At 39.2% G+C, this 25209-nt stretch overlaps 2 protein-coding genes across 4 annotated transcripts in view; both read left to right on the top strand.

Moving 5' to 3' along the window:
- ELF1 (E74 like ETS transcription factor 1) overlaps positions 1-6325 on the top strand; it is an 88669-nt gene extending 82344 nt beyond the window's left edge. For all 3 annotated transcript variants that reach the window (XM_089511051.1, XM_089511050.1, XM_089511052.1), the window contains exon 9: positions 4702-6325. In XM_089511051.1, coding sequence (XP_089367177.1) covers positions 4702-5323 — 622 coding nt within the window. In that variant the 3' untranslated portion in view covers positions 5324-6325. The remainder of the gene's footprint in view (positions 1-4701) is intronic.
- An 11403-nt stretch (positions 6326-17728) lies between these two features.
- Positions 17729-25209, top strand: part of SUGT1 (SGT1 assembly cochaperone of MIS12 kinetochore complex) — a 36340-nt gene continuing 28859 nt past the window's right edge. The window contains exons 1-5 of the mRNA XM_089511060.1: positions 17729-17834; positions 17922-17967; positions 20382-20472; positions 21343-21412; positions 24988-25058. Coding sequence (XP_089367186.1) covers positions 17815-17834; positions 17922-17967; positions 20382-20472; positions 21343-21412; positions 24988-25058 — 298 coding nt within the window. The 5' untranslated portion in view covers positions 17729-17814. The remainder of the gene's footprint in view (positions 17835-17921; positions 17968-20381; positions 20473-21342; positions 21413-24987; positions 25059-25209) is intronic.

Here is a 25209-nt window from a genome sequence, read left to right on the forward strand (position 1 = left end):
TGCCATCATGATCAAGTTGTTTTTCACCTGGAGACTGTAACTGCAGAGAATTAAACAGAAGTAATCAATGATGCAATTCAGAGGTTGCACAGAATCTGCAGATTAGCATACAGATTATCAGCAGTGCTCCAAGGAACTACAGCATATTTCTGTTATTCAGAATTCACATCCATTGTTATTTTACCATGAACTGAAGCTGAGTTGTATTGATTTCTTCAATGCCTAACAAATTGATGGATGATCTGATCTTTGAACACAGAGGTCTTAAAAACGAGCTCTGTGCTAAAACACTTCATTAACACAAAAGGTCCCGGGCTCAGTTTCTGGTATCTCCAGGGCAGGGCCAAGGAAAACTGCTGCCTGCCAGAGTAGTCACTTGTGGCTAGCTGAATCAGTGATTTCACTTAAATATGAAGCAATTTTATTTGTTGCTCATGCATTCATTGATCATATCTATGGGCTACATTGGTATTTGGAAGACTCATCTGATGGCATGCCACAGTCAGAATAATTTCAGGTTTGAGAAGCTCTTTTCTAACAATGTATGAAATACATGTGCTATCCACACATCCAGATGCCCTTTGCCAGCCTAGTCCAGTGGAACAGATCTGTGTTTTAAAAAATGGAGGTAAAAATCCTGTAAAAAAACTCAGGTGAATCTGCTGAAATACACTCCCTTTCAAAGGGTATTTGTGTGGATCATCATGCTTTTTTATTTAGAATTAAACTGATGTATATCACTTTTCAGACAATCCACGCTACTCTCCTAATATTACCAGACGGCTTTTTTTTTAAGTTCTAAAATGAAAATGCAAACCTGTTGTGGGTTGAAATACTGCTCTGCTGCTATCACCTCTGAATTGTTTGAAAATTTCCTTCCTTTCAAAATCTTTTAAGGTTTGGAAACAAGAAATAGGTAGATGGAGCAAGATCTGGTGAGGAGGATAGGAGGAACTTCCTGACAGTAAGGGCTGTTCGACAGTGGAACAAACTCCCTCAGAGTGTAGTGGAGTCTCCCTCCTTGGAGGTCTTCAAACGGAGGCTGGGTGGCCATCTGTCGGGGATGCTTTGATTTGGATTTCCTGCATGGCAGGGGGTTGGACTGGATGGCCCTTGTGGTCTCTTCCAACTCTATGATTCTATGGTCTATACATCCAGACACCAGATTCCTCAAAACATTCATTTTCTTACCAGTCCTGTGAGCAGGTGTATTGTCCTGCAAAAAGAGAGCGCCTTTCCGCAGCTTCCTTTGCTGTTTTTTCTTCAATGTCTCCTTTAATTGACACAGCAATTTACAGTAGTATTCTGCATTAAGTGTTTGGTGATTCTGAAGATAGTCAGTCATCAAAATACCTTCCTTATCCCCCCCCCTCCCAAAAAGACCATGACCTTTCCCGCTGACCTTTGAGACTTGAATTTCTCTGTTGTTTTCTCTCTGGATCATAGTGAAGTAACCATGTTTCATCAGCAGTGATGAGTTGTTCCAAAAATGATCACTGGTATATGTAAAGTCGAAGGCATCCATACTTTTTTGTGGGTTTTTCAGGCTATGTGACCATGAACATGGCCACATAGCCTGAAAACCCCCAAATAAAAATAATTATCACTAGATTTCTTAACATGCTGCAAAATCAACTTGGAGGTATCTACATGGTTTTTTTCTGGTTAGCATTCAAACATTCAGTACCCAGTTGACTGACAGCTTCTTCAGTGCCAACCACTCATGAATTATAGACCCACTGCATTCCTAGGATATCTCTAATGTCTCAGCAGTTGTTTTAGCTGAGATTCATCAGTCTGCCAAAATCAGGTCATGAACACACTCAGCCATTTCAGGAATTGACACTATTGAAGGCCTCTTCACCTAGCTGCATCTTCAGTCTCAAAATCTCCCTGCTAAAAGTTGGTACACCATTTCTGCACAGCTATGACAGACACTTATCATTCAGTGTTTGCATCATATACTCATGGGTTTCCTTTGGAGTTTTCTTCTGCAGGAACAGGAACTTTATGATGAGCCAGAGTTCAGCACTTGAAAATACATACATTTCAGCAATGTGATGGAGCACTAGGTACTTTGCTCTCATATAATTAGTTCCCAAATCCATGTGCTGATGTTCTCCATATGGAAGAATATGACCGAATTTAGAAAAAAAGATTAGCCTGTTATCTGTTATCATAAGCAATCATTCCTGCATGAGACATTATTGATTCCTGCAACTCGAAATGGTAGGCAATTCTGTGATTTCTGGTAGCAAAGCCCACCTATGTCTGGGTTTTTAAAGTTGGCAGGTCGCATCTGGAGAATCTTGAAACGCTTTCATGGTGTAAATATGCTGTGCTGACTTCTCATTTGTAATTTTATGTGGGCAGGGGAAACTCTATTAGGCTGCTGATGTACATTGGAAACCTTACATTATTTCCTAATCCCAGTATTTCATCAAGGCATTTTTGTTTTCTATATTCCTGTTTCATTTTTCTTCTTTTTTCTCCTTACTTAACTTTCCCTGTTCCAATGTAGCACAACGATTTTTGCTTTGGACTATGCTGTTGCAATGTAATACTGTGTGTATATATGTGTACACGCCTTCAAGTTGTCTGTCAACATATGACAACTCCTTGAATTTCATGGGGTTTTCTTAGGCAAGGAATACTCAGAGATGTTTTTGCCAGTTTCTTCCTCTGATATAGCCTACAGCACCTGCTTTTCATCTCCCATCTAAGTACTAACCAGGGATAACCCATCTTATCTTCCAAGATTAGAGAGGATCTGGTGCCTTTAGGGTATTTAGGCCCTAATTCAGTCTTTTTAATTTTCACTTCTTTTTTAAATTCAGCCAGATTTTTATTTGTAGCTAGGATTTTTAAGGAGTTCCAGTAGCAGATTGAGTGTGTCAAAATAAATTGGTGGCAGAAATTTAAATGTCCTGTTCTTGACAGCAAAATTGATTGCTTAATTTTCTGTGGGTAGAGTGTCTCCAAGAGGCTTTGAGACCTGTCAGTAGCTTGCATATATGATGTGTTTCTGCAATAGATTTGAAAAATTTAGTCTGCTAGTGATAAATGAGATACATCTTGTACATCAAAGAAATGCTGCATTATTAGCACTCCTTTCCAAGCTACCTGAGGTGGGGGACTGGCAATTTTACCAATTTGAGCTGCTACTCTGTTTGTTCCCATTGGCTTCCATTTTTCTTCTTTTCTTGGAAACCTATCAGGAGCCAGCAGCTGTAGCTCATGGACAAGCATGGGTCTGTGAAGCATCACTTTCAATAGATCATTGCACAATTCTGCAGGCAGATGATGTGACACTCTTTGGAACTGAGCTGCTTGGATCCTGGGATATTCTAAGCTTCTCTTCTTTCATGTCTTAAACAGTATTAAGTTGCTCCATGAGGAGAATTGTACTGATAAACTACTCAGCTGACTAGTTTGACATCTGTCTGCTTGTATCTTCCTGTCTTCTGACAAAATGAGTGCAGAGGTCTTCATAGGACTGAAAGAACATAAGCAGTGACATGCTGCTTCATGTCCCTTGCTCTACTGTATGTACTGATCAATACAGGAAAAGAGAGAGACTTTTATACACCCTTCCCTTCTCGGTTATAACAGGTACTTTGGTCAATTGGATCTATGTGGATTTATTTTGTAACTGCCAGCATAGGTTTTTATTTTTCTGTTCTGAAAGCAAATTTATGGGCACTTAGAGATTAATACTTTAAATTGCATATTACTTAATTACACCTATTTAGCTTTTTGCTGATTTTTATGGCTCCTAGATAACTGTTTAGGCACACGAGGCAGTATGTGTGCACATACACATGCTCACTATAAAATACTGGCTTGATGTTTTGGGGTGATGGCACTGACTTCAACTTCTGACAATATGGTGACTATTTTGTATTCTTTAAGGATAGAAACAATTTGTGTAATATAATCTACTACTTGTGATTTTGCCTTCTGGGGAAAGGTTGTATCCCTGCAGTAGAACAGATACTGTGAGAATAAAATATCAAGAATTTTCTCAATAAATAGTATTTTACCAAAATAACTACCTAGAAGGGTCCACATTGTAGCACAGCATCATGGTGATGGAGAAGCCAGGAGGTGGAAGTGATTACACACCTGACAAAGAAACCGTCATTATGTAGGAAAAGTGTTATTTGATCAGTTTGAAATTACAACCTAGGTGTCACAAACAACATGTTTTAAGTACACTAACCATATTTAGTATTCAGAGATATAGCCGTGTTAGTCTGTGGAATCAATATATAGAGAGATCTTGTAGCACCTTGAGACTAACTGAAAGAAAAAAGTTGGCAGCATGAGCTTTCGTAGACTTCAGTCTACTTCCTCAGATATTTTTCTTTATGAACCGGCCTGTGCTCTGAGATTTGCTGGGGAGACCCTTTTCTCTGTCTCCTCACCCTCACAGGTACATCTGGTAGGAACATAGGAGAGAGTCATCTCAGTGGCTACTCCCAGGCTCTGGATCTCCCTTCCCAGAGGAGTTAGACTGGCACCCTCCCTAGTCTTTTTTCATAGGCAAGCAAAGAGTTTTCTGTTCTGACAGGTGTTTGATGAGTAATGATATAAGGCCCATCTACAAATGCACTGGATATTGCTAATTCTTGTATTCTCTCTCTCTCTCTCTCTTTCTGTGAATATATGTTTTATAATTCTTTTTGCCTGTCTCAATAGGACCATCCAGGCCCCAGGCCAAGTTCCAGTAGTTGTATCACCTGGGAACCCGCAACTGCATACTGTTACACTCCAGACACTGCCTCTAACAACAGTGATAGCCAGCACAGATCCATCATCTGCAGCAGCACCCCAAAAGTTCATTCTACAAGCCATCCCAACTTCACAGCCCATGACTGTGCTTAAAGAGAACGTCATGCTGCAGTCTCCAAAGCCAGTCTCTCCTCCTTCATCCATTGTTTTCAGTCCTGCTCAGGTCCATCAGGTTCTCACCAGCAATGTGCAAACAATATGCAATGGAACAGTCAGTGTGTCTTCTTCTCCATCTTTCAGCAGTGCTACTCCTGTTGTAACTTTTACGCCCAGCACTTCACAAGTGGTTGCTCAACCATCCAACACTGTGATCACTTCAGTCATTAAGGCTCCAGAAACTAAACCAACTGTTATACAAGGGTTGATCAAATCAGAGGCAGAGGTTGGTACAGTGGAAGAATGCAAACTCTCAGAGCAAAGTTTCCAACAGCAGCCTTTCATGGTGATGGTATCCAGTTCAAATGGATTTCCCTCAACTTTGCATATTAAACAAGAAAGTGAACAATTAGAGCCAAGTACATATGAGTAAATCAGAATTAAATTCTGTGTATGGTGGTTTTCCTTAATGTGATGGGACTTCATCAGTTCTGTATATATCATTTGATTCCAAAACAGGCATTACAAAGATACTTTAATTTCTGAAATTAATTTTAGAAGGCAATATTGTAGATTTGATTTCATTTTTTTCTCTTTGCTGAATAATATAAAATATGAATGTTTCAAAATGCAAGCGTAAAGGAACATGCAGCTTATCTTTTTTAAATCACTGTCCAAAAATTCTAAATTTCTTACACTTCATGCTTATTTGTCTGTCTTGCATAATGTAATCCAAGCTTTAAAGCAATACTTAATTTCCATATTTTTTCCATTCTGCATATGTGATTCACTTAGCAAATTGCAAAGATCTGCCTTATGCCAGTAGATTAAAAAGATTTTTGGTCTTGTGTATACAGTAAACACATGGACAGTTCAATGTTAATTTGTTTCTATTGCATTTTGTCCCAAAGATTGTGCAAAAAAGAGGACCTACCTTATCAAGAAGATACATAACATTTATATCTTTGATTTACTAGATATTTTCTGTTTTTATTACGTGGATGTATTGGATATACCTGTTCACCAAAATAGAAGTTATCACTACAGGTACAATTATTTTCTCACCACTTTAATACTGAATAGAAAGATTATTTTGATTTCCCATTATTTTTGTAAGGAGGTGAAAAAGAGAAGTATATGGGACTTGCGCAAGTATTTTGAGATTGAAATGTTTCTATAAAAGTACTTTTTCTATTGTAAATATGTAATTTAATTTCTCAAAGATGTTTTCATAAAAAATATTCTTTCCACAGAGCAATATTTTATCGAGAAAAATAAGATCATTATGTTTAGAGTTCTACTATTAAAGGTATTCATATATTACAAAGTGAATTTGTATTTAAAAGAAAATTTTAAATTGTGGGACTCTTTTGAACCCCCCTTGTCTTTTTGTATTTTAATTGGTTTATTATGAAAATAAATCAAGTACAACATCTTTGTATGGTTTTTTTTTTTTACTTGATGGGATGAGCTTTTTAAAAGAGATGAGGACTGTAGTACCAGGTTAAACAGTATAATGCAAAACTATAGGCTGCATCTGCACTGCAGAAATAATGCAGTTTGACACCACTTTATCTGCCTTGGCTCAATGGAAATCTGGAATTTGTAGTTTTGTGAGACATTTAGCCTTCTTTGTCAGAGAGCTCTGGTGCCACAACAAACTACAAATTCCAGGCTTCCATAGTATGCAGCCATGGCAATTAAAGTGGTGTCAAACTGCATTATTTCTGTAATGGAAATGCTGCCTCAGCCTCAAGTACAGCAAATAATGTACTGTCTTTGCCAGAGTGGCCATCAAGTACATTTAAGCATAAAAATAAGTTTAGTCCACCACAATCAGTTGCTCAAAAAACCTTACCAATCATCATATTATTTATCTCAAGAGTATTACTGTATATGAAAAAACAGTAACAGAGACCTAATACTACTAAAGTTTAAGGGTATGGTTATGAAACAAAACATCATAAAGGTCAGAACATTCAGGTGGAGGATATGGTCTTTTTTATGTTTGGGGGGGGGGGGAAATAGAAACAAAGGGAAAGGGTTAAGCAGTGTTTGATGACATACACATGTACTCAGTTTTATAAAATAGGAGCATTCCAGGTATCAGTCCTATGAAGTCAAAACTGGCAACTACTACCAGATTACATATGGAATCTGTAGGTACACTTAGGGTTGCCATAAGTGAGGACCTCCAAACCGGGACAAATGTAGGGCAACATTTTCAAATGTAGGACACATTTTTATAAAAATGGAGGCCGCGCAAAAAATTGAGGTTTTTTTAAAAAAAATGTTAATATAAATGCATATTTTTAGGCATGATCAAAATGGAGGACATTTTGGCATTATTCTTAGACAGATGGCAGAAATAGACTTACCCTCGGGTTCAACTGTACTTCTCAGAAGTGTGTACTTGGGCAAGGGACTGTGGTTTTTCTTCACTGCGCATGAGTTTGTAAAAATCACAGCAACTTACATTGGCCGTGCCTCAGAGGCTTGTTGATATCAATATCACCACCACCACCATCATCATCATCACTATAATTGTCCAAGAAAGGCAGACTTGTTAGCATTCAAAGCACCATAAATACACAAAAAATGCACTTGCATATATTTAATAATAAAAAATAATGAAAAAATAAATAAAAAACAAGGCAGGGGTGTATATATTTGATAATAAAAATTAATGAAATAAAATAAAACAAGCAATAATAAAAATTAATAAAATAAAATAAAAACAAGCAATAATAAAAATTAATGAAATAAAATAAAACAAGCAATAATAAAAATTAATGAAATAAAATAAAAACAAGCAATAATAAAAATTAATAAAATAAAACAAAAACAAGCAATAATAAAATTAATAAAATAAAACAAAAACAAGCAATAATAAAAATTAATAAAATAAAATAAAAACAAGCAATAATAAAAATTAATAAAATAAAAAATAAAAAGCAATAATAAAAATTAATGAAATTAAATAAAAACAAGCAATAATAAAAATTAATGAAATAAAATAAAACAAGCAATAATAAGAATTAATGAAATAAAATAAAAACAAGCAATAATAAAAATTAATAAAATAAAACAAAAACAAGCAATAATAAAATTAATGAAATAAAATAAAACAAGCAATAATAAAAATTAATAAAATAAAATAAAAACAAGCAATAATAAAATAAATGAAATAAAATAAAACAAGCAATAATAAAAATTAATAAAATAAAATAAAAACAAGCAATAATAAAAATTTAAAAAATTAAATAAAATAAGTATTTTATATTTTAAAAAATAATTTAAAACCCCCAAAATACCAAGGCAGACCTAATGGCCACTGACTCAGTTTTCCTCTTCCTCCTCCTTCTCCTTCTGTGGCCCAATTCTGCCCTGGCCTTCAGGCACCCTTTCTCCGGCTCCTTCCTTCTCCTCCTCTCCCCCCTCCTCCTCCTTAGGATGCCTGGTGCGGGAGGAAGGGAAGCGGGGCAAGCGCGGGCGCGGAGGGAATGGGGCAGGCGCGTGCGCTGCCACTGGCCCCTACTGAGGCCTGGGCAGCACGCAAGCTCTCCCAGTGGGGGCGCGGTGGCAGCGGCGCTTCTGCTGCCGGCCCGCCGAGGAAGAGGAGGAAGGTGGAGCCAGAGGAGGAGGAGGAGGTGGGCCGGCGCCGCAGCAGCCGCATTAGCGGCAGCGGCAATGGCCAGAGCGGACCCCCCAAACCGGGAACAAGGCACGGGTGGGGGCCCAAACCGGACCGTGACCGGGAGGGGCCCCCCGAAACCGTGAATGGCACGGGGGCCGCCGGGTTATGGCAACCCTAGGTACACTACCCTAACAGTTGCATGTTTCCCAGGGCCGCCCAGCAGTGGCAATGAAAAGCAGACAAAATCTGCTGGCCTTGAGTAGCCTGTTTCTGCAGTGCTTTATTGCTCTCATTACTGCTGCCCCCATGGCCTTTTTCCTCCTCCTGTCTCTGCCTACATGGATGTAGTTACACTGGTATAGTGCACAAGTAGAATTCCAAAGAAAGTCAGAGGTAAGAACAGGTTTAAGGCTTCTAGCATCTCTTAACAGTATAATTGATGCAGCTGCATAGAAGTAAGAAAGTACCATTCGCAAGTAACTGCCATGTTCCTTGTCAAATGTTCAAGCAATTTGCTTCTCAGCAAGACTGAAGTATAGGCAGGAAATGGTAAGACCTACATAAAATGGTTGAGTGTTAAACATTTTACAGTTGTATCAAGTACCAGGACTGTGATTCAATCATAAAATCCACAAGGGTGAAATGGTGATGACATAAGACATAATACTTTCACCTTGACTTAAGATCTGAACATTCATTAAATTATGCTCAACACTTGGATCCAAATTGAGATTGACAAATTTGGATCTAACTAATTTAGAGCAAAGTCCTCCTGTGATTTGTTTCCCCTTCTTTTGTTCCATGCGTATTTCTTTCCTTAGTCATATGGTGGTAAATGCCTTCTATCACAGTTACTTTACTCTCCCCACATGCTTATCCCGTTTGTACAAAATATTTCACCTGCTATTCACAAGGGTATCTTACTCCATCCTACCACAGATGAATAATAGAGAGGGTTATTTCATTTTAATATTTGCATTCTCTGTGGTGTATGTTGTCTCACTGTTGAGTACCACTGTTGTAACATTTTTGCATGACATGAGAATTCCAATTAGCATTAGTGTTTTTTAAGTACACAAATAGGATGTCAACTTTGGATTAGTTAATGTTTGGCTTTATTTTTCATCATCAGGTTTGACAGTGCTGAGGAAGAACATGAAGATCCTTTACAGTCTCTTAGGCAACTATATATGCTGGGGTTGAAGTTAGCAACCAGCTGTTTTGTTCATGTCTACATTCTTCAAGCATGTGTACTAAGTGAAAATGATGCTTCTGGGATTTGCTTTACTAGATTCTAGCTTTTACACAAATTATTTGTGGCAACCGGCCCAGAAGTAAAATAAAAATTATCAGAGCTATGCATGGTTTCTCAGGTTGGCACTCTTTCATTATATGGAATATTATGTGGAATATTCCTTTCAACAAATTTTGAAGCCGAGTATAATTTTGCTTACAAGTTAAACTGTGCATATAACATTTTAAACACAAATTGAATTAAAATGTGATTTGTTCATTAGGAGAGAAACAGAAACCTTTTTGCAGACTGAATGTGGTGAATTTCCTCCTGCTCATCACAGCTTTGGCAAGATGCCGGTGAAATAATAATTTGATAGGAAAAATCCCCTTTCCACATTTCTGGCAATGTATGGGTTTGTGTTTGTACAACATATCTTATTTATATATCTTACTGTTTTTAGTAACAGCAAGTGGTAGTTAGGGGTAGCTTATTTCCACGGGGAAGAAAGAAAATCAGTAAGAGTAAAATTTTTAATGTGGACAACCTCTTACCCCTTATAAGCTGTAATAATAATAATAATAATATTTTTTTTAAATTATCTTTATTGGAAATTTGTTTACAAATTAAAAGGGGCAAACGATATCTTAATACATGCCATGTTGTCTTTTCGCACCTTCCCCTTCAAACCCTCCCCCCTTCAAACCCACCCCCCCCCTTACTATTCTACTCTCTCTGTTCCTTATATTAGCTATAACATCTACTTTCCTCAAAAAGAAAAAATAACATTCCACTCCTTTGCCTCACTAGTAATAACCACTCTCCAGCTTGGTCGTCAAAGATTGTACATTGTATATTTCTATTCCACTTATCAGATAACAGGACGATTTTTATCATCTTCCCGCTATCATCTATCCTACATAAAACACTTGCACTAACTAGCTTTCCCCATAATATACATTTTTTCCAGATTTTCCCAAATCTGATCTTCTTCTTCATTAGTGTCCTCTTTCAGTTTTCTTGTCAAATTTTCCATCTCTATCATTTCTAGACTTTTTTCCATCCAATTTTCTATCTCTGGTATTTCATTACTTCTCCAAAATTTAGCTAGTATAATTCTGGCCGCTGTAATTAAATATAATAGGGGTTTAATTTTTTTCCTGATTTCTTTATTTTCCACTATGTTTAATAGAAATAATTCCGGTGTCATTGTAAAATTCGATTCCAGTATTTTAGTTATTCTTTTATGTACTTCTATCCAAAATTTGTGCACCTTGGGACATGTCCACCACATATGAGATAGACTACCTACGCTTTTTCCACACTTCCAACATTCACTTTTTTCATTTTTGTAAATTTTTGCCAATCTGTTTGGTGTTATATACCATCTGTATAGCATTTTATAGTAATTCTCCTTAATATCTGCACATAAGGTGAATTTGAGATCTTGCCCCCACGCTCTTTCCCATTTCTCCAATTGAATATTCTTACCTAAATTTTGCGCCCATTTTATCATATGATGTTTAATTTGTTCCTGTTCCAATTCTAGCTTTAATAATAGTTTGTAGAATTTAGATATTTTCTTTTTTCCTTTGTCTAATATTATCTCATCTAATTCTGTTTTATTTGGGGTTATTCCGAATTGTTTTTCATCTATTCTATATCTCATTGTTAATTGATAGTATAAATACCAGTTTATATTTAGTCCGTCCCTGCATAATTCCTCTCTTGTCTTTAGAATTAGCTTTCCATCTATTAGTTTCAAGATATCCTTATATTTTATCCACTCCTTTCCCTCTAATTTACCTCTTTTTAGTATTGCTTCATGTGGTGACGCCCAAACTGGTATTGCTCTATATACTTTTCCCTTATATAAATTCCAAACTTGCCATAGTGTTTTCCTTAAAATGTGGTCTTTGAATTCTCTATTTAAATCAACTTTGTCCCACCACAGATATGCATGCCAACCATATCTCAAATTAAAACCTTCCAAATTTAATATGCAACTGTATGTAATATCCTGTCCTTTACCATTGATTCTGGACTGTGTGTGTGTCTGTGTGTGTGTGTACCTGCCCACCAGTTGATCTTGTTTCACTTGATTGTTTACATTTTTGTGAGTCTAAGTTCCAAAACACATTGCAGAAATAATTCAGTTTGAGACCACTTTAACTGCCCTGGCTCAGTGCTAGGGAATCCTGGGAACTGTAGTTTATTTTGGCACCAGAGCTCTCTAACAGAGGAGGCTAAATGTCTCATGAAACTACAGTTCCCAGAATTCCCTAGCATTGAGCCAGGGCACGTAAAGCGGTCTCAAACGGGATTATTTCTACAGTGTATTTTGGACCTAAGCTATCTGAGAGTCACCTGATAAGTTGGTATGAAATGTTTTGGCTATGATAAGTTGCCTGTGACAGACATATACATCAGGGGTAGGAATCATGTAGCCCTCCAGATGTTGTGCTACTGTAATTGTCACCATTCCTTACCACTCTATATGCTGGCTAGGGTTGCTGGGAGTTGTACTCCAACAGCATCCAGAGGGCCACATGATTCCACCCTGGTATACATGTACAATTCAGTACTTAGCATTTCAGTAAAACTGTGAATTGGAGAATATTCCCTTTCATAATTAATTGTGTTTATTAAGACATATTAAACTCTGTTAATTCCTGATTTAGTTTTAAATATCCAGCAGTACACTTTTAACAGATGCACAGGAAAAGTCTGAATGAAGTGTAGTTCTCCCCAAGCTAGTAAACCTGTGTCTGACTTATGTTTTTCTACTCTACAGATGTCCATTCTGACTGAATGGCATTCTATACAAAAAAAAATAGGAAAATTGCCTGCATGTAAAAAGCTAGCACGTTTGGGTACTACAGACCCCCAAGCCAGACTGTGGATGTAGATGGAACAGATGGCTACACATTCAGAGAGATAGTGGTAATGGGGGATTTAACCTATTCTAATATTTGCTGGAAGAAAAACTCTGCTAAAATTTTTAGGTCCAACAAATCTCTCACTTGCCTTGCAGATACCTTCATTGACCAGAAGGTAGAAGAGGCAACTAGGGATTAAGCTATTTTAGGTGCAGGACAGACGGTCCCAAAGTGCTGTGCCGCCAGCAATTCTAGGGTTAGGGACCACGTACCAACCGCATGGTCCCTAACCCTAGTATGTGCGGCAGCGTCCACATGGGGGCCACCATATTTACGTAACGGACGCATAGTGTCTGCATATTACGGCACGTCCATTACATCACAAGGTTCTTTTAACTCCGGAGTGATGTTGTGTGGTCTAGCAACTGCGGCATCCCTCCGGAGTTAAAATGGGCGCCTGCAGAGAGCCGTTTTTGGGTGGTCTATACTGCGCCTTAGATGTAATCCTATCCAATAGTAATGACCTGGTTAAAGGGGCAGAAGAAGCGAGATCCTTAAGAGAGAGTAATCTTGTTCTGAAAGTCATTACCTGGAGGAAAGGGGCATAGCCAAGCATAGTCAGACATGCATTCTAGAATTTAGGAAAGCCGATTTCAGAAAACTTAGGGAAATGCTGGGTGCGATCCCATGGTCAAGAACACCAAAAGAGAAGGGAATTCATGAAGGACGGGGGTTTCTTGAAAAGGAGATATTAAAGGCACAACTTTAAACAGTTCCAATGAGGAGGAATAATGGGTGGTGTCTCAAGAAACCAGGGTGGATAACTAGGAAACTTTAAACGGAGCTAATTTAAAAGGGATACATATAAAAAATTGAAAAGCAGGGAAATCACCAGAGAGGACTTCAAATGAATAGTTACAGGTATAGGTCAGAAAAGCTAAAATGCAGAACAAGCTCAGGCTTTTGTGGTTATGTCCATAGCAAAAAGAAGAAGGAAATGGTAGGGACATTGTGTAGAGAAGCTGGGGAGATGCTAAGAGAGGACAGAGAAAGGGCAGAACTATTCAACATCTTTGCCTCAATCTTTTCACAAAAAGAAAGGAGTGCTTAACCTAAGAAAAATGGAGCAGATGACGCAGTAAGGGCAATGAAGCATAGAATAGGTAAAGAAGTAGTACCTAACTACTCTAAACAAACGTAATTCTCCAGGGCCTGATGACCTGCATCCAAGGATAATAAAAAACTGGTAAATGAAATCTCTGAGCCACCGTCAATAATCTTTAAGAATTCCTGGAGAAAGGAGAAGTCCCAGCAGACTGAAGGACAGCAAATGTCCCCATTTTCAAAAAGGGGGAAAAGGAGGACCAAATCTATTATTGCCTATAGTGGTAGAATTCAAAGATAACAGCCATGTTAGTCTGTAGAATCAGTACGTAGAGAGACCTTGTAGCACATTTCAGACTAACTGAAAGAATGAAATTGGCAGCATAAGCTTTCATAGACTTCAGTCTACTTCTTCAGATGCATTAATAGTGCCGCTTTATTCTGCTTTGGACAGGCTGCATCTGGAATACTGTGTCCAGTTCTGGGCACCGCGATTCAAAAAGGATGTTGATGGCAAAGGGTTTGGAAACAATGTCCTATGAGGAGAGGCCTAGGGAGCTGGTTACATTTAGCCTTAAGAAGAGAAAGTTAAGAGGTTATATTTGAAGATGGAGCAAGATTGTTTTCTGCAGCTCCAGAGAACTGGACCCAGAACAATGAGAAGGAACTATGGGAAAAGAGATTCCACCTCAACATTAGGAAGAAGATCCTGACAGTAAGGGCTGTTCGAGAGTGGAACACACTCCCTCGAAGTGCAGCGGAGTCTCCTTCTTTGGAGATTTTTAAACAGAGACTGGATGGCCTGCCAGAGGTGCTTTGATTGTGAGTTCCTGCACGGCAGAGTAGGGGTGGACTTCATGGCCCTAGAGGTCTCTTCCAACTTTATGTTTCTGTGATTCTAGATTAGAACCTTCCCCTATTACATGTGATTATCTATACAGAGGATTTTTCTTTAATGGAAGAGTATTGCAATTTAATCTGAAATCTATCAGATGAGACCAGGTTCACAATTTCAGTAAGAACTCAGGATTGGCACCATGCCTAGTCGCAGCCTCTGCTTTTAACTGTTCTATGCAAAGCTTGAAATGCTGCTTTTTGAAAAGTAATTCACTCAATTATGTCTTCCTGTGTTTTAAAAATAACTTGCTGCATTTACTCATTCCAGTTATGGAAACAAGTAACTAGTTTGAGGTTCTACTCAGCACTTCTCTAATGTCTGCTTTTTTGTGGTGTTGTTTTCTTAAGGGAAAAACACTTAGAACTAATAAGAGAATGGCATAACAGTAAAAAAAAATTCCTGTAGGAATGCCTATTATTATTATTATTATTATTATTATTATTATTTATATAGCGCTGTAGATTTACACAGCGCTGTACATACAAACAATAAAATCGATAAAGATGAAACCTGCCAATGGCATACATTCTACAAAATACATATAAAACAATAGATAATAATACAAGATAGAATTAGATAAAAAAGCAGACAACAAATTAGAAAGATCAAATATCAAATATCAAATCAAATATCAGATCCCAGATAACAATTGGATAAACAATTATACGATTATGAAACTGCCCTTTAAACGTAACATTTCATATTTTTACTCATTATGACTCATTAGACCAGAAAGGTAGCTTGGTTCTCAAGCAGTAGGTTACTTTCAAAATGTGTCTTCTTTACCCCCATTACCCCAAAAAGAAACTAGTAACAGGTAACCACATAACTATAACTCTTTACTTTCAAACTCCGCTTCTGTGGACATTTTCTGCCTATCATATGTTTTGACAAAACACGAAGAAACCTCAGTACCTGCCTTTTGTCAGCCTCTGTGCAAAGAAGTTTTACTATGGTACACGGGAAGTGGTCCTGAGGAATCTCTCATCCTATTTTCTACATTTCAGAGTTTATCACATGGGAGGAATTTCTCTTAATTTTGAATGAAAAGAAAGTGGGGCCAGAATACATTCATGTGAATTTGCTAGTTCAGCAAATTTACGTGAATTCAAATTGTGTTCGAACTGACTTCCTATTGCCTGAAATTGTGTGTGATCACCACTCACGCAATAATGTGAAACCCCACGATTGCGTTCGGACTGACTTCCCGTTGCCCGAAATTGCATATGATAGTCTATCACACAATAACATTAAACCCCATGATTGCGTTCGGATTGCCATTGGATTATACTTCCAATTTCCTTTGTCTGATAACGTCCTTAGAGAAAAATAAGGGAGATACAGCCCTCACTTTTGTTCTTATGTTGTTTGCAGCACAGACTCATATAGTCTCATTGTTTCAGAATCTATTGTCTGATTAGTTAGCTTTTTTCTGTCTTCAGCATATGTGACAGCCGCCCATAAAAAACCAAGGAGATAACACGCCTTCAGTGTAGTTGTGAGTGGGTTGTACATTGTAGCATCTCCCCAATATAACAGAAGCAAAGGCAGACATTTGCCATACGTGAAATGAGTGCAAAGATAGGACAGTGGTTTTTCTTTTTTGCTCTTTGAAATGTTTTAACATGAGCCGAGACTGGAAATACAACAGTAATTTCTATCACATGTGTGCGCATGGTGACTGAGATGGTAAGAAATCCACTCATAATATCCCCACAGGGTGGTGGCACTACACAATTCACACTATACAATTTCACTTTAACCACCATGGTAACATCCTATGGAATCCTGGGATTTGCATTCTGGTGAGGCACTGGAGCGCTCTGATGGAGAATCCTAAATGCCCCTCTGTAAGTCCCAGAATTCCATAGCATGGGACCATGGCAGTTCATGTGGAATCATAATGCTATTTACTGTGCAGTTTTAATGAGACAGAGGGCTCTTGAGTAATATATGAAAAGGCATTGTTCAGCTATTCCAGGGCACTTTAAGCGGTCTCAAACTGGGTTATTTTTGCAGTGTGTTTTGGACCTAAGACTGTCAAGCTTAGTTTCCAGCATGGCTTGCTTGGATAGCCATGGCAACAGCCATATTATATTGATCCTGTGCCTCATTGGAGATGGGTTTTTCCTTTTGCCTCAGTTATTTCCAGTGATTATTATCACTAGGAGGATGATTTCTCTGTGTGTGTTTTCCCCCTTAATGAATAATTCCAGGGTAGGAGACAGAGACATGGGGTGGGGGAAATAAACTTTGAGTCCATCCACACTGCAGAAATAATTCGGTTTGAGTCTGCTTTAACCGCCTTGGCTCAATGCTAGGGAATCCTGGGAACTGTAATTTGGTGAGACATTTTGCCTTCTCTCTCAGAGAAAGAGCTCTGGTGCCAGAATAAACTACAATTCCCAGGATTCCCTAGCACTGAGCCAGGGGCTGTTTTGGGAACTGTAGTTTGGTGAGACATTTTGCCTTCTCTCTCAGAGAAAGAGCTCTGGTGCCAGAATAAACTACAATTCCCAGGATTCCCTAGCACTGAGCCAGGGGCTGTTTTGGGAACTGTAGTTTGGTGAGACATTTTGCCTTCTCTCTCAGAGAAAGAGCTCTGGTGCCAGAATAAACTACAATTCCCAGGATTCCCTAGCACTGAGCCAGGGGCTGTTTTGGGAACTGTAGTTTGGTAAGACATTTCGCCTTCTCTGTCAGAAAGCTCTGACAATAATTGGGGGCAGAAGAGCCCTTTCACTGACAGAGAAGGCTAAATGTCTCACAAAACTACAGTTCCCAGGACAGCCGTGGCTCAGTGCTAGGGAATCCTGGGAATTGTAGTTTATTGGGGGGGCAAAAGAGCCCTTTCTCTGACAGAGAGGACTACATGTCTCACAAAACTACAATGTGTGTGTCTTAAGGACAAAGGGCCTTAGAGATAAAAAAGCACTCCACAAAACGGTCTTGTAATAACCACAGCGCACCAAAGGGGGCGCCCTTACTGAGCCAACAGTGGGCCCTGAGCCAATAGCTTTTACTCTGGCTGCATAAAGGGCCTGTGACACGTAACGCAAAATGGACGCTGGTGGTGACGCGTTTCGAACGCGCCGTCGCCGTCTTCTGACGTCACCCGGCAACAGCGGATCGAAACAAAAATCTTGGCGCTCTAGAAGTTTCCTCCATAATAATGGCGGAGTCGGAGGCCAGGTGAGAGACAGAGAGAGAGAGAGAGAGGCCCCAGGCTCCCTTCCCTCCCCCGACTGGCCTAACTCTCGCCTTGTTTCTCCTCCTCAGGCTCAGCGAGTGCGACGTCGAGAGGGACCCCGCGGGCGCCGCGCAGGTGAGGAAGGAGGAGGCCACACGGGAGGCAGAATAGCCCGGTTTGGCACCGTGCTATGGAATTCTGGGAATTGGAGTCCAATCTGGGGCGCAAGGGAGGCACGTTGGGCTGCCACACTCTCTGCAAAGCTCCCTTAGTTTCTGGCTTCCAGATGCCCTCTGGCATTTCTGGGCAGCCTTTTCGCCTGGGCCCCTTGGCCATTAAAGCCCAAGAGAGGCCCTTTGTGTTTCATCTGGAAGCCATTTCTTGTTTTAGAGAGAGATTATTGTTATTGTTATTATTATTTATTTATTATCATGCTTTGTTTATATAGCGCTGTAGATTTGCACAGCGCTGTGCGTGCAAACAATGAAGTAGATAAGAGCAAACCTGCCCATGGCAAACAAAGAATAGCATAATGCATATAAATAATACATGGCAATACAGGAAAGGGTGCAATAAAGTAAAGCAGGCAACAAATTAAAAACGTCAAGTAACAAATAATAGTCGCGCAATGCCCAGATCTTCCCTGGGCCTAAAATTGCACAGGGAGCCATGTGTCCAAAGGAGGGGGACTAAAATGGTGAAGGGTCTGGAAACATGTCCTATGAAGAACGACTCAGGGAGCTGGGGATGTTTAGCCTGGAGAAGAGAAGGTTAAGAGGTGATATGACAGTCCTGTTTAGATATTTGAAGGGATGTCATATTAAGGAGGGAGCAAGATTGTTTTCTGCTGCTCCAGAGAACAGGACCTGAGAGAATGGATGCAAGCTCCAGGAAAAGAGATTCCACCTCAACATTAGGAGGAACTTCCTGACAGTAAGGGCTGTTCGACACTGGAACACACTCCCTCAGAGAGTGATGGAGTCTCCTTCCTTAGAGGTCTTTAAGCAGAGGCTGGATGGCCATCTGTCGAGGATGCTTTGATTTGGATTTCCTGCATGGCAGAATGGGGTTGGACTGGATGGCCCTTGTGGACTCTTCCAACTCTATGATTCTATGGCTGGAATTCTGTATCAAGTATACTTAACGTATCCAAGTAATTTCTCCCGGCCTGACCGCCCTGAACCCTGACAGAAATGTCATTTACTCATACTCTGTTTGCTGGAATAACATCCCCCCTCCCCATACAGCTGCTATGCTTGATTAACTATGCCATCGATATGTGGGCGCAATCTCCATCTTGGAGAGGGAAAACATATTTTATTGGCAGAATGTGTGGTTTCTGTATGTATCATTGCTGCGTATTTTCAGAACTTAAACAATGGCTTGGTACATTCTGGCAAAGTCGAAGTTGTGTTGTTTCACAGAAGTTGGGCTTGTGGCCAGAGTTGGGGAGCGTCAGAATGCCATCAGAACCAAAAGTCAGTTAATATGCAAAATTAAAATTGATAGCATTTCCATGTATCTGTGAAATTCACATAGGCCTGTTACAGACTGCCAAAATAAAGCTGCTTGGGGTCTCTTTGGAGGTATGCTATTTAAATGATGCATGGGTCCTAAGAGTCCGGAGGTCGTGCCAAAGCCACACTCCATTCCTAAGCACTGGAGTGCAGCTTTTGGTGCAGCTTCCGGATTCTTAGGATGCATGCATCATTTAAACAGCATACCTCCAAAGAGACCTGAAGCAGTTTTATTTTGGCAGTCTGTAACAGGCTATAGTGTTTTCCCCCCTACAAACATGCAGATTTAAAAAAGCCATGGAGGTTCGGGAACTTAGGTGGGTTGGGGGCTCAAGGGCTACAAAAACAAGGCCTACTTTTCCCACCTGCAGGGCCAAACTCCTCAGCAGGGTTAGAAAGGGGGAGCAATGGGATACTTGCTCTATCCCGGTAAGTCAGATGTCTCTAGAACTTGAGTGACAGTGGCATGCAAACTGGATCACTGTATATGTGCTGTCAGAGAAGCCTGTAACATAATATGCACTAGGAGGGAAAGGGGAATGGCAGTGATGGGGATAGATAAGATGCCTCTCTTTCATCTTAGATGCAGCTTGGCTACCAAGAAGTTACTTGTGTTTGTGTAACTTTATGCAGAAAAAAGATTTATATGCTTTACACAGAAAAGTGCATATGCTGTTGATGTTTTGGAAATGAAGAAAAAGTTCTCTATTATCATTAAGCGAAATTGAAGGACTATATTGATCTGTGTAATAGTAGATGTTTACATACACACGATTGAGAAAGAAATTGTTATCTCTTTCCTCAAATGGCATATTTTCTATCTATAATTTGTCCCAGGTTTTTTGTTTTCTTTTGCTTAGTCTGTGTTGCTTCTATCTCAGTTATAGATAGCTACCCTTTGAACTGAAAATCTTTTCTTCTGCTGTAATTCTTAAAGCAATATTGCGCTAATTGATGCTGTTCAATATTACTGTGGTCTCTACAGGGATTTGTAGAAAATGTTGAGTTAAATTTTTGTATTTGCACTTGCAGAAGCTGACAGCAGCCATAGAATTGAAGCCAGATGATGCAGAGTATTATTGCCAACGAGCTTATGCACACATTCTGCTGCAAAATTACAATGGTAACAATTTTTATTTGATGTAGTTTGTAACCTAAAATACAAGGCTATTTGTTTTTGAACACCTTGGATGTACCGGTTTCATTCATAAAACAGACGTTTGGTTCTAAACCATTGATTTCACTGGGATGTGGGTTAACTGAATGGCAGAAACCAAACAATAATTTAATCAAGTAATAAACTTTTAAAGTCAAAATTCCTTCTGAAGATTTGCACTTTGAATTAGGTGTCTAATAGCTGTCTGCTTATTATGTGCCACTAGAGGTCAAAATTCGACCTGATAATACTGTACTAGTCTAGAACAGATGTGGAATACTTCAGGGTATTTTTCTGGAACAATTTCATATATTTTATTTTTTTAAATAGCAGTAGGAACACTGAGATTTAGGCCCGATACAGACTGGTGCAAAGCGCCAGCCTGGGGCCGGTTTTAGGGCTCCAGAGGGCTGGGTATCCATATGCGCCCAGCCCTACTAGTGGTGCCTGTGTACCATCTTGCCACAACTCCACCCATATGGGGCGTGCGACAATGACGCGTGGGCATCTGCACGCCCAAACGGCAGTCACCGGAAGTGGCATGTCAGGTCACGCGAGTGCCTTTATGGCGCTCCTAAAAAGATGATGCTCTAGGCAGCTTCTTTTTAGGGAGCACGTTGGTGCCGTACGGTGCGGTTGGCGCGAAGCTTATGGGGGGTAAAGACAGGCGGCATGGAACCACCTTTCTGTATCCTCCCTTACTGTCCTTACCAGTAAGAATCATTGTCAAATGTTCAATGCTCACAGAATGTGAATGTCAAAATTTATCAGAAAGTATTTTCTTCTGCACAACGAATACAATGACAAAACTCTTCAAAGATCATTCACTTTTCGCAGATGCTATTACTGATACAAAGAAGACACTGTCTCTTGATCCCAATAATGCTACAGCCTTTCTCAGGCAAGGGTAAGTGACTGTTTATGGAGTTGGTTTTAGTTTTGCCGTTTTGGGTAAATGCTGGCTGGTGTACAAAAGAGTTTTTGTGCAAGTGGAAATGTTCTTCCAACTGATTTTTTGCTTGTTTTCCTTACCCATGCAAACCTCTTCTGCAAAAGTCAGTCCTGGCAGTAGAGGGCCCTCCAAAATAGTATGGAATGTGATGCAGGAGACTACTGGGTAAGGGAGCTTTAGGAGACGTTTATCTTAGAGAAGCCTTCCATTCATACAAAAGCATTTACAACTACAGTGGTACCCCGGGATACGAATGCGCCGCCTTACGAAATTTCCGGGTTACGAAGAAAATCCATTCAATTAAAGAGTTCCGGGTTACAAAGGTTATTCCGGGTTACGAAGAAAATTTTTGGTGCTTTTCGGCGCGATTTCGCACGAAATTGCGGCTTTCGCTATTAGCGCCTATGGGCTTTTCGGCTAGCGAAAGTTTCCGGGTTACGAAAGCGGCGGCGGAACGAATTAATTTCGTAACCCGGGGTACCACTGTAGTTTAAAAAATACTTATCTGAACCTATTGCTGACATGCATAACATAGTACAGGTTGAGTGTAAATTCTTGATTACAGGTCAGAAATTTACTGGATCTATTCTGTTAGGTTAGGGGATCAAAAATGCCATGAAAAAAGTTGATTTAAATAAAACACCTCATGATGATACTGAGTATTGCACTGTTTGTGAGTAAACAAATGCCTTCATTGAAGACTTTCAATTTTAGAAAACCGGTATAATTACAAAATGGTTTCAGGGTCCCTAATACCCAACAAAGTAAAGTACATGTGGAGTTCAATTGACCATGCAGTTCTTTTAATACAGAATATAAAATTTATAATATAATAGTTTTGCAAGAACAGTACAGCAATATATGATTGCAGTAATAATGTTTCACAAAACTTGTGAGCAGAGCCCAGCTATCATATTCCAAAAGTGCATGTGCTGAACAGATGAAAGTTTAAATTAGTGGTCCCCAAACTGTACTCTTTAAGGGATCTTGGGCTTCAGCTCCCAGAATCCCAGACTATTTGCCAACATGGCTGAGGCTTCTGGGAGCTGAAGTCAAAAATCTCTTAAAGGGCACAGTTTGGGGATTAGTGGTTTAAATGAAGCATGGTGTTGCAGTTTTCTGTTCTTGTGCTACCCATAGAGTTAATACCTGTCCCTTCTCTTGTACAGGCCCTTTCACTTCTTCCTTTTTCATGTCTCAGGCAAGCTGGTTCTGTTTCTAGACCCAGCACATTTTTGACTTACCTTAGATCAAAGCTAAATCTTTTGAGGTGTTTAATCTTTTGAGATGTTAACATCACAATACAGTATAGGCTTTTAAGCAGACAGTGTTCATTTATTTAAAAGGAACATCAGTGGCAGCCCCTCTCCAGGAATATCTTGAATTTGACAGTATATGTGGTATCTTAATGGTCCCAGGTTTCTATACCTTTGTAACCCCCCCACCCCCCCTTTTTGACATCTGAGATTTCTGCATGTTGAAGCACAAATCACTACTTTTAATATGTAACTAGCAAGCATCAACACTTCTTGGAAACCAAGAAACATCTTATTAATGGAGAAGGAGGGGTAGCTTTTTGTTTATTTCATTGTGCCTTTCCTTTGTATCAATATGCCAAGCAGAATGAGTTCTTGAGCAATTCCGTAGCTAGTGTTCATTCAAGTGGAGAAATTACAAGGTATCTACTTTTCATTCAGATCCTTTTAAATGTATTCTTTGTTTCTGTCTCACTTGTTTGGCTTAAATATGGAGCTGCTGGGATATCTTCTTCATGTGGCAAAGTCTCACAATAGGAGTCAAAATGACCCTGGCAATTATTTACAATATAAACAAATATTTAGTATTTGTCCGTATGAATTAACTTTAGAAACATTAGATATAGCTATGATGAAAACTAGTTTTGCTGTGTACCACTTTCTAATTGAAAATGTTTTAGTTTGGGATTTTTTTTTTAAGTTTGTAAATTTTTGTTCTACTTTTGAATCATTATCTTTTGTTGTGGATATTAAACAAAATTGAGATTAATTGTAACCCCCTTGGAATGGCTATCCAAAGGAAGTTAGGATGATGCAGATTTATTTCTGCTTATGGAGAAGAGCCAGATCCAGAGGTGCATGAATGAGTATCTGGCATGGAGGCCTATACTACACTGATAAATATCTCTGTATGTGTAATTCTGCCATCAATGGTAGCCCCAAGGTGCGATGTTCTGGGGTTTAGGTACACGGTTCATTAACTGGCTGGATCTAAAGCCCATCACTTAAGATCAAGAGTGATGCTGTTAATCCCCATATAGGATTGCTCTAGAACAGCTGTTCTGAACCTGTGGGTCATGACCCCTTTGGGGATCGAACAACCCTTTCAGAGGAGTTGCCTAAGACCATCGGAAAACAGTAGCAAAATTAAAGTTATTAAGTAGCAACGAAAATAATTTTATGGTTGGGGGTCACTACAACATGAACTGTATTAAAGGGTCATGGCATTAGGAAGGCTGAGAACCACTACTCTAGAACATGTGTAGTATGAACCATGAAAAAAATGTTCTGGTTTATCATGTGCAAATAGGGAAAGAAAATAATTAAATAACCTTTTGCAGGTTATGCATGTGGTTTCATGGGAAACCCCAGTATTTCTGAAAGGTTTTTTCTCATTGTAAACTTCCTATATCCTGAGATCATTATCTGAGCACATCTTCCTGGTATATTTCTAAGGGAGGTTTAGAAAGGACAGCACTTTTTTACTGTGATGGGGGTGTATTTTATACAGAGCTGTTTACAGTGAGAACTATTTACCAGTTTATTTGCTGTTCTAATCATGAGGTGTTCTTTAAATTATAGATAAAAGTGCTTATACTAATTTGCGTTTCATTTTAACTTTCATATCTTTTAATTATGAGATGTTTTGATGATTTTTAAAAACCAAAATTTTATATAAGGGGTGAAACAGATGGGCAGGAAGGAGCAGCCAGAAACCGCTCTCGGCCCACGTGCCGCAGAGCTATGTTGATCGCATGTTGCGTTCCTGAGGGCGCCTCCTGCTGCGATCCCAAATGGACTGTGTAAAGCAGTAGAAAATATCGGCTCCTTTTGAGCTGGTTTGGGGCTGCCTTAGGCATCCCCGGCGCAATCCCGGAGTGGCTTCTGGGTGCTCCAGGGGCGTGCATCGTCTAATTTCCATGCTCCCAAAGCAGTCAGAAGCCACCCCCATCTATTTTGGGCCTTAGTTAATAGTAATCACAATAATAGGTTCTCATTTATTCTAGCAGGGGTAACATTAATCTTCAAAGCTAAAAGGAAAAAAAACCCCAGGATTTTGTTTAAGTTCATAGTGCAGTTGATAACAGTTGGCTGTGTACTTTAGTTGGAGTAATTATTGCAGCGTATTGTTAAATGTTTACCTCTGCAGTTGATCAGTAAAATATCTGCATATTTTCCTCAGCTCAAATATTATGCAGAGTTAAAGATACCATTGTTTTAGCTGATAATTTGTATTGAAAAGCAATGTTTGAAGCTCTCCTTTATCCTCATTAGGATAGGTGAATATCATTTGCAAAATTACATATCTGCATTAAAGTCTCTCAACGTGGGACAAAAACTGGATGGTAAGTATAAGGATGTATCATTTATACACAGTATCTCAGATGAAGGCAATGGGCACAGTTCACTCAAGTTCACCAAATTCTGAAATGATCCACTTCTTATTATCTACTTATAAAAGTTTATCAAAGGTACTAGCAAAACTATCTCTGATTA

This window comes from Sceloporus occidentalis, unplaced genomic scaffold, assembly GCF_023333645.1.
Source record: "Sceloporus occidentalis isolate IW3139 unplaced genomic scaffold, rSceOcc1.0.p SCAF_2, whole genome shotgun sequence".
NCBI classification, from domain to species: Eukaryota; Metazoa; Chordata; class Lepidosauria; order Squamata; family Phrynosomatidae; genus Sceloporus; species Sceloporus occidentalis.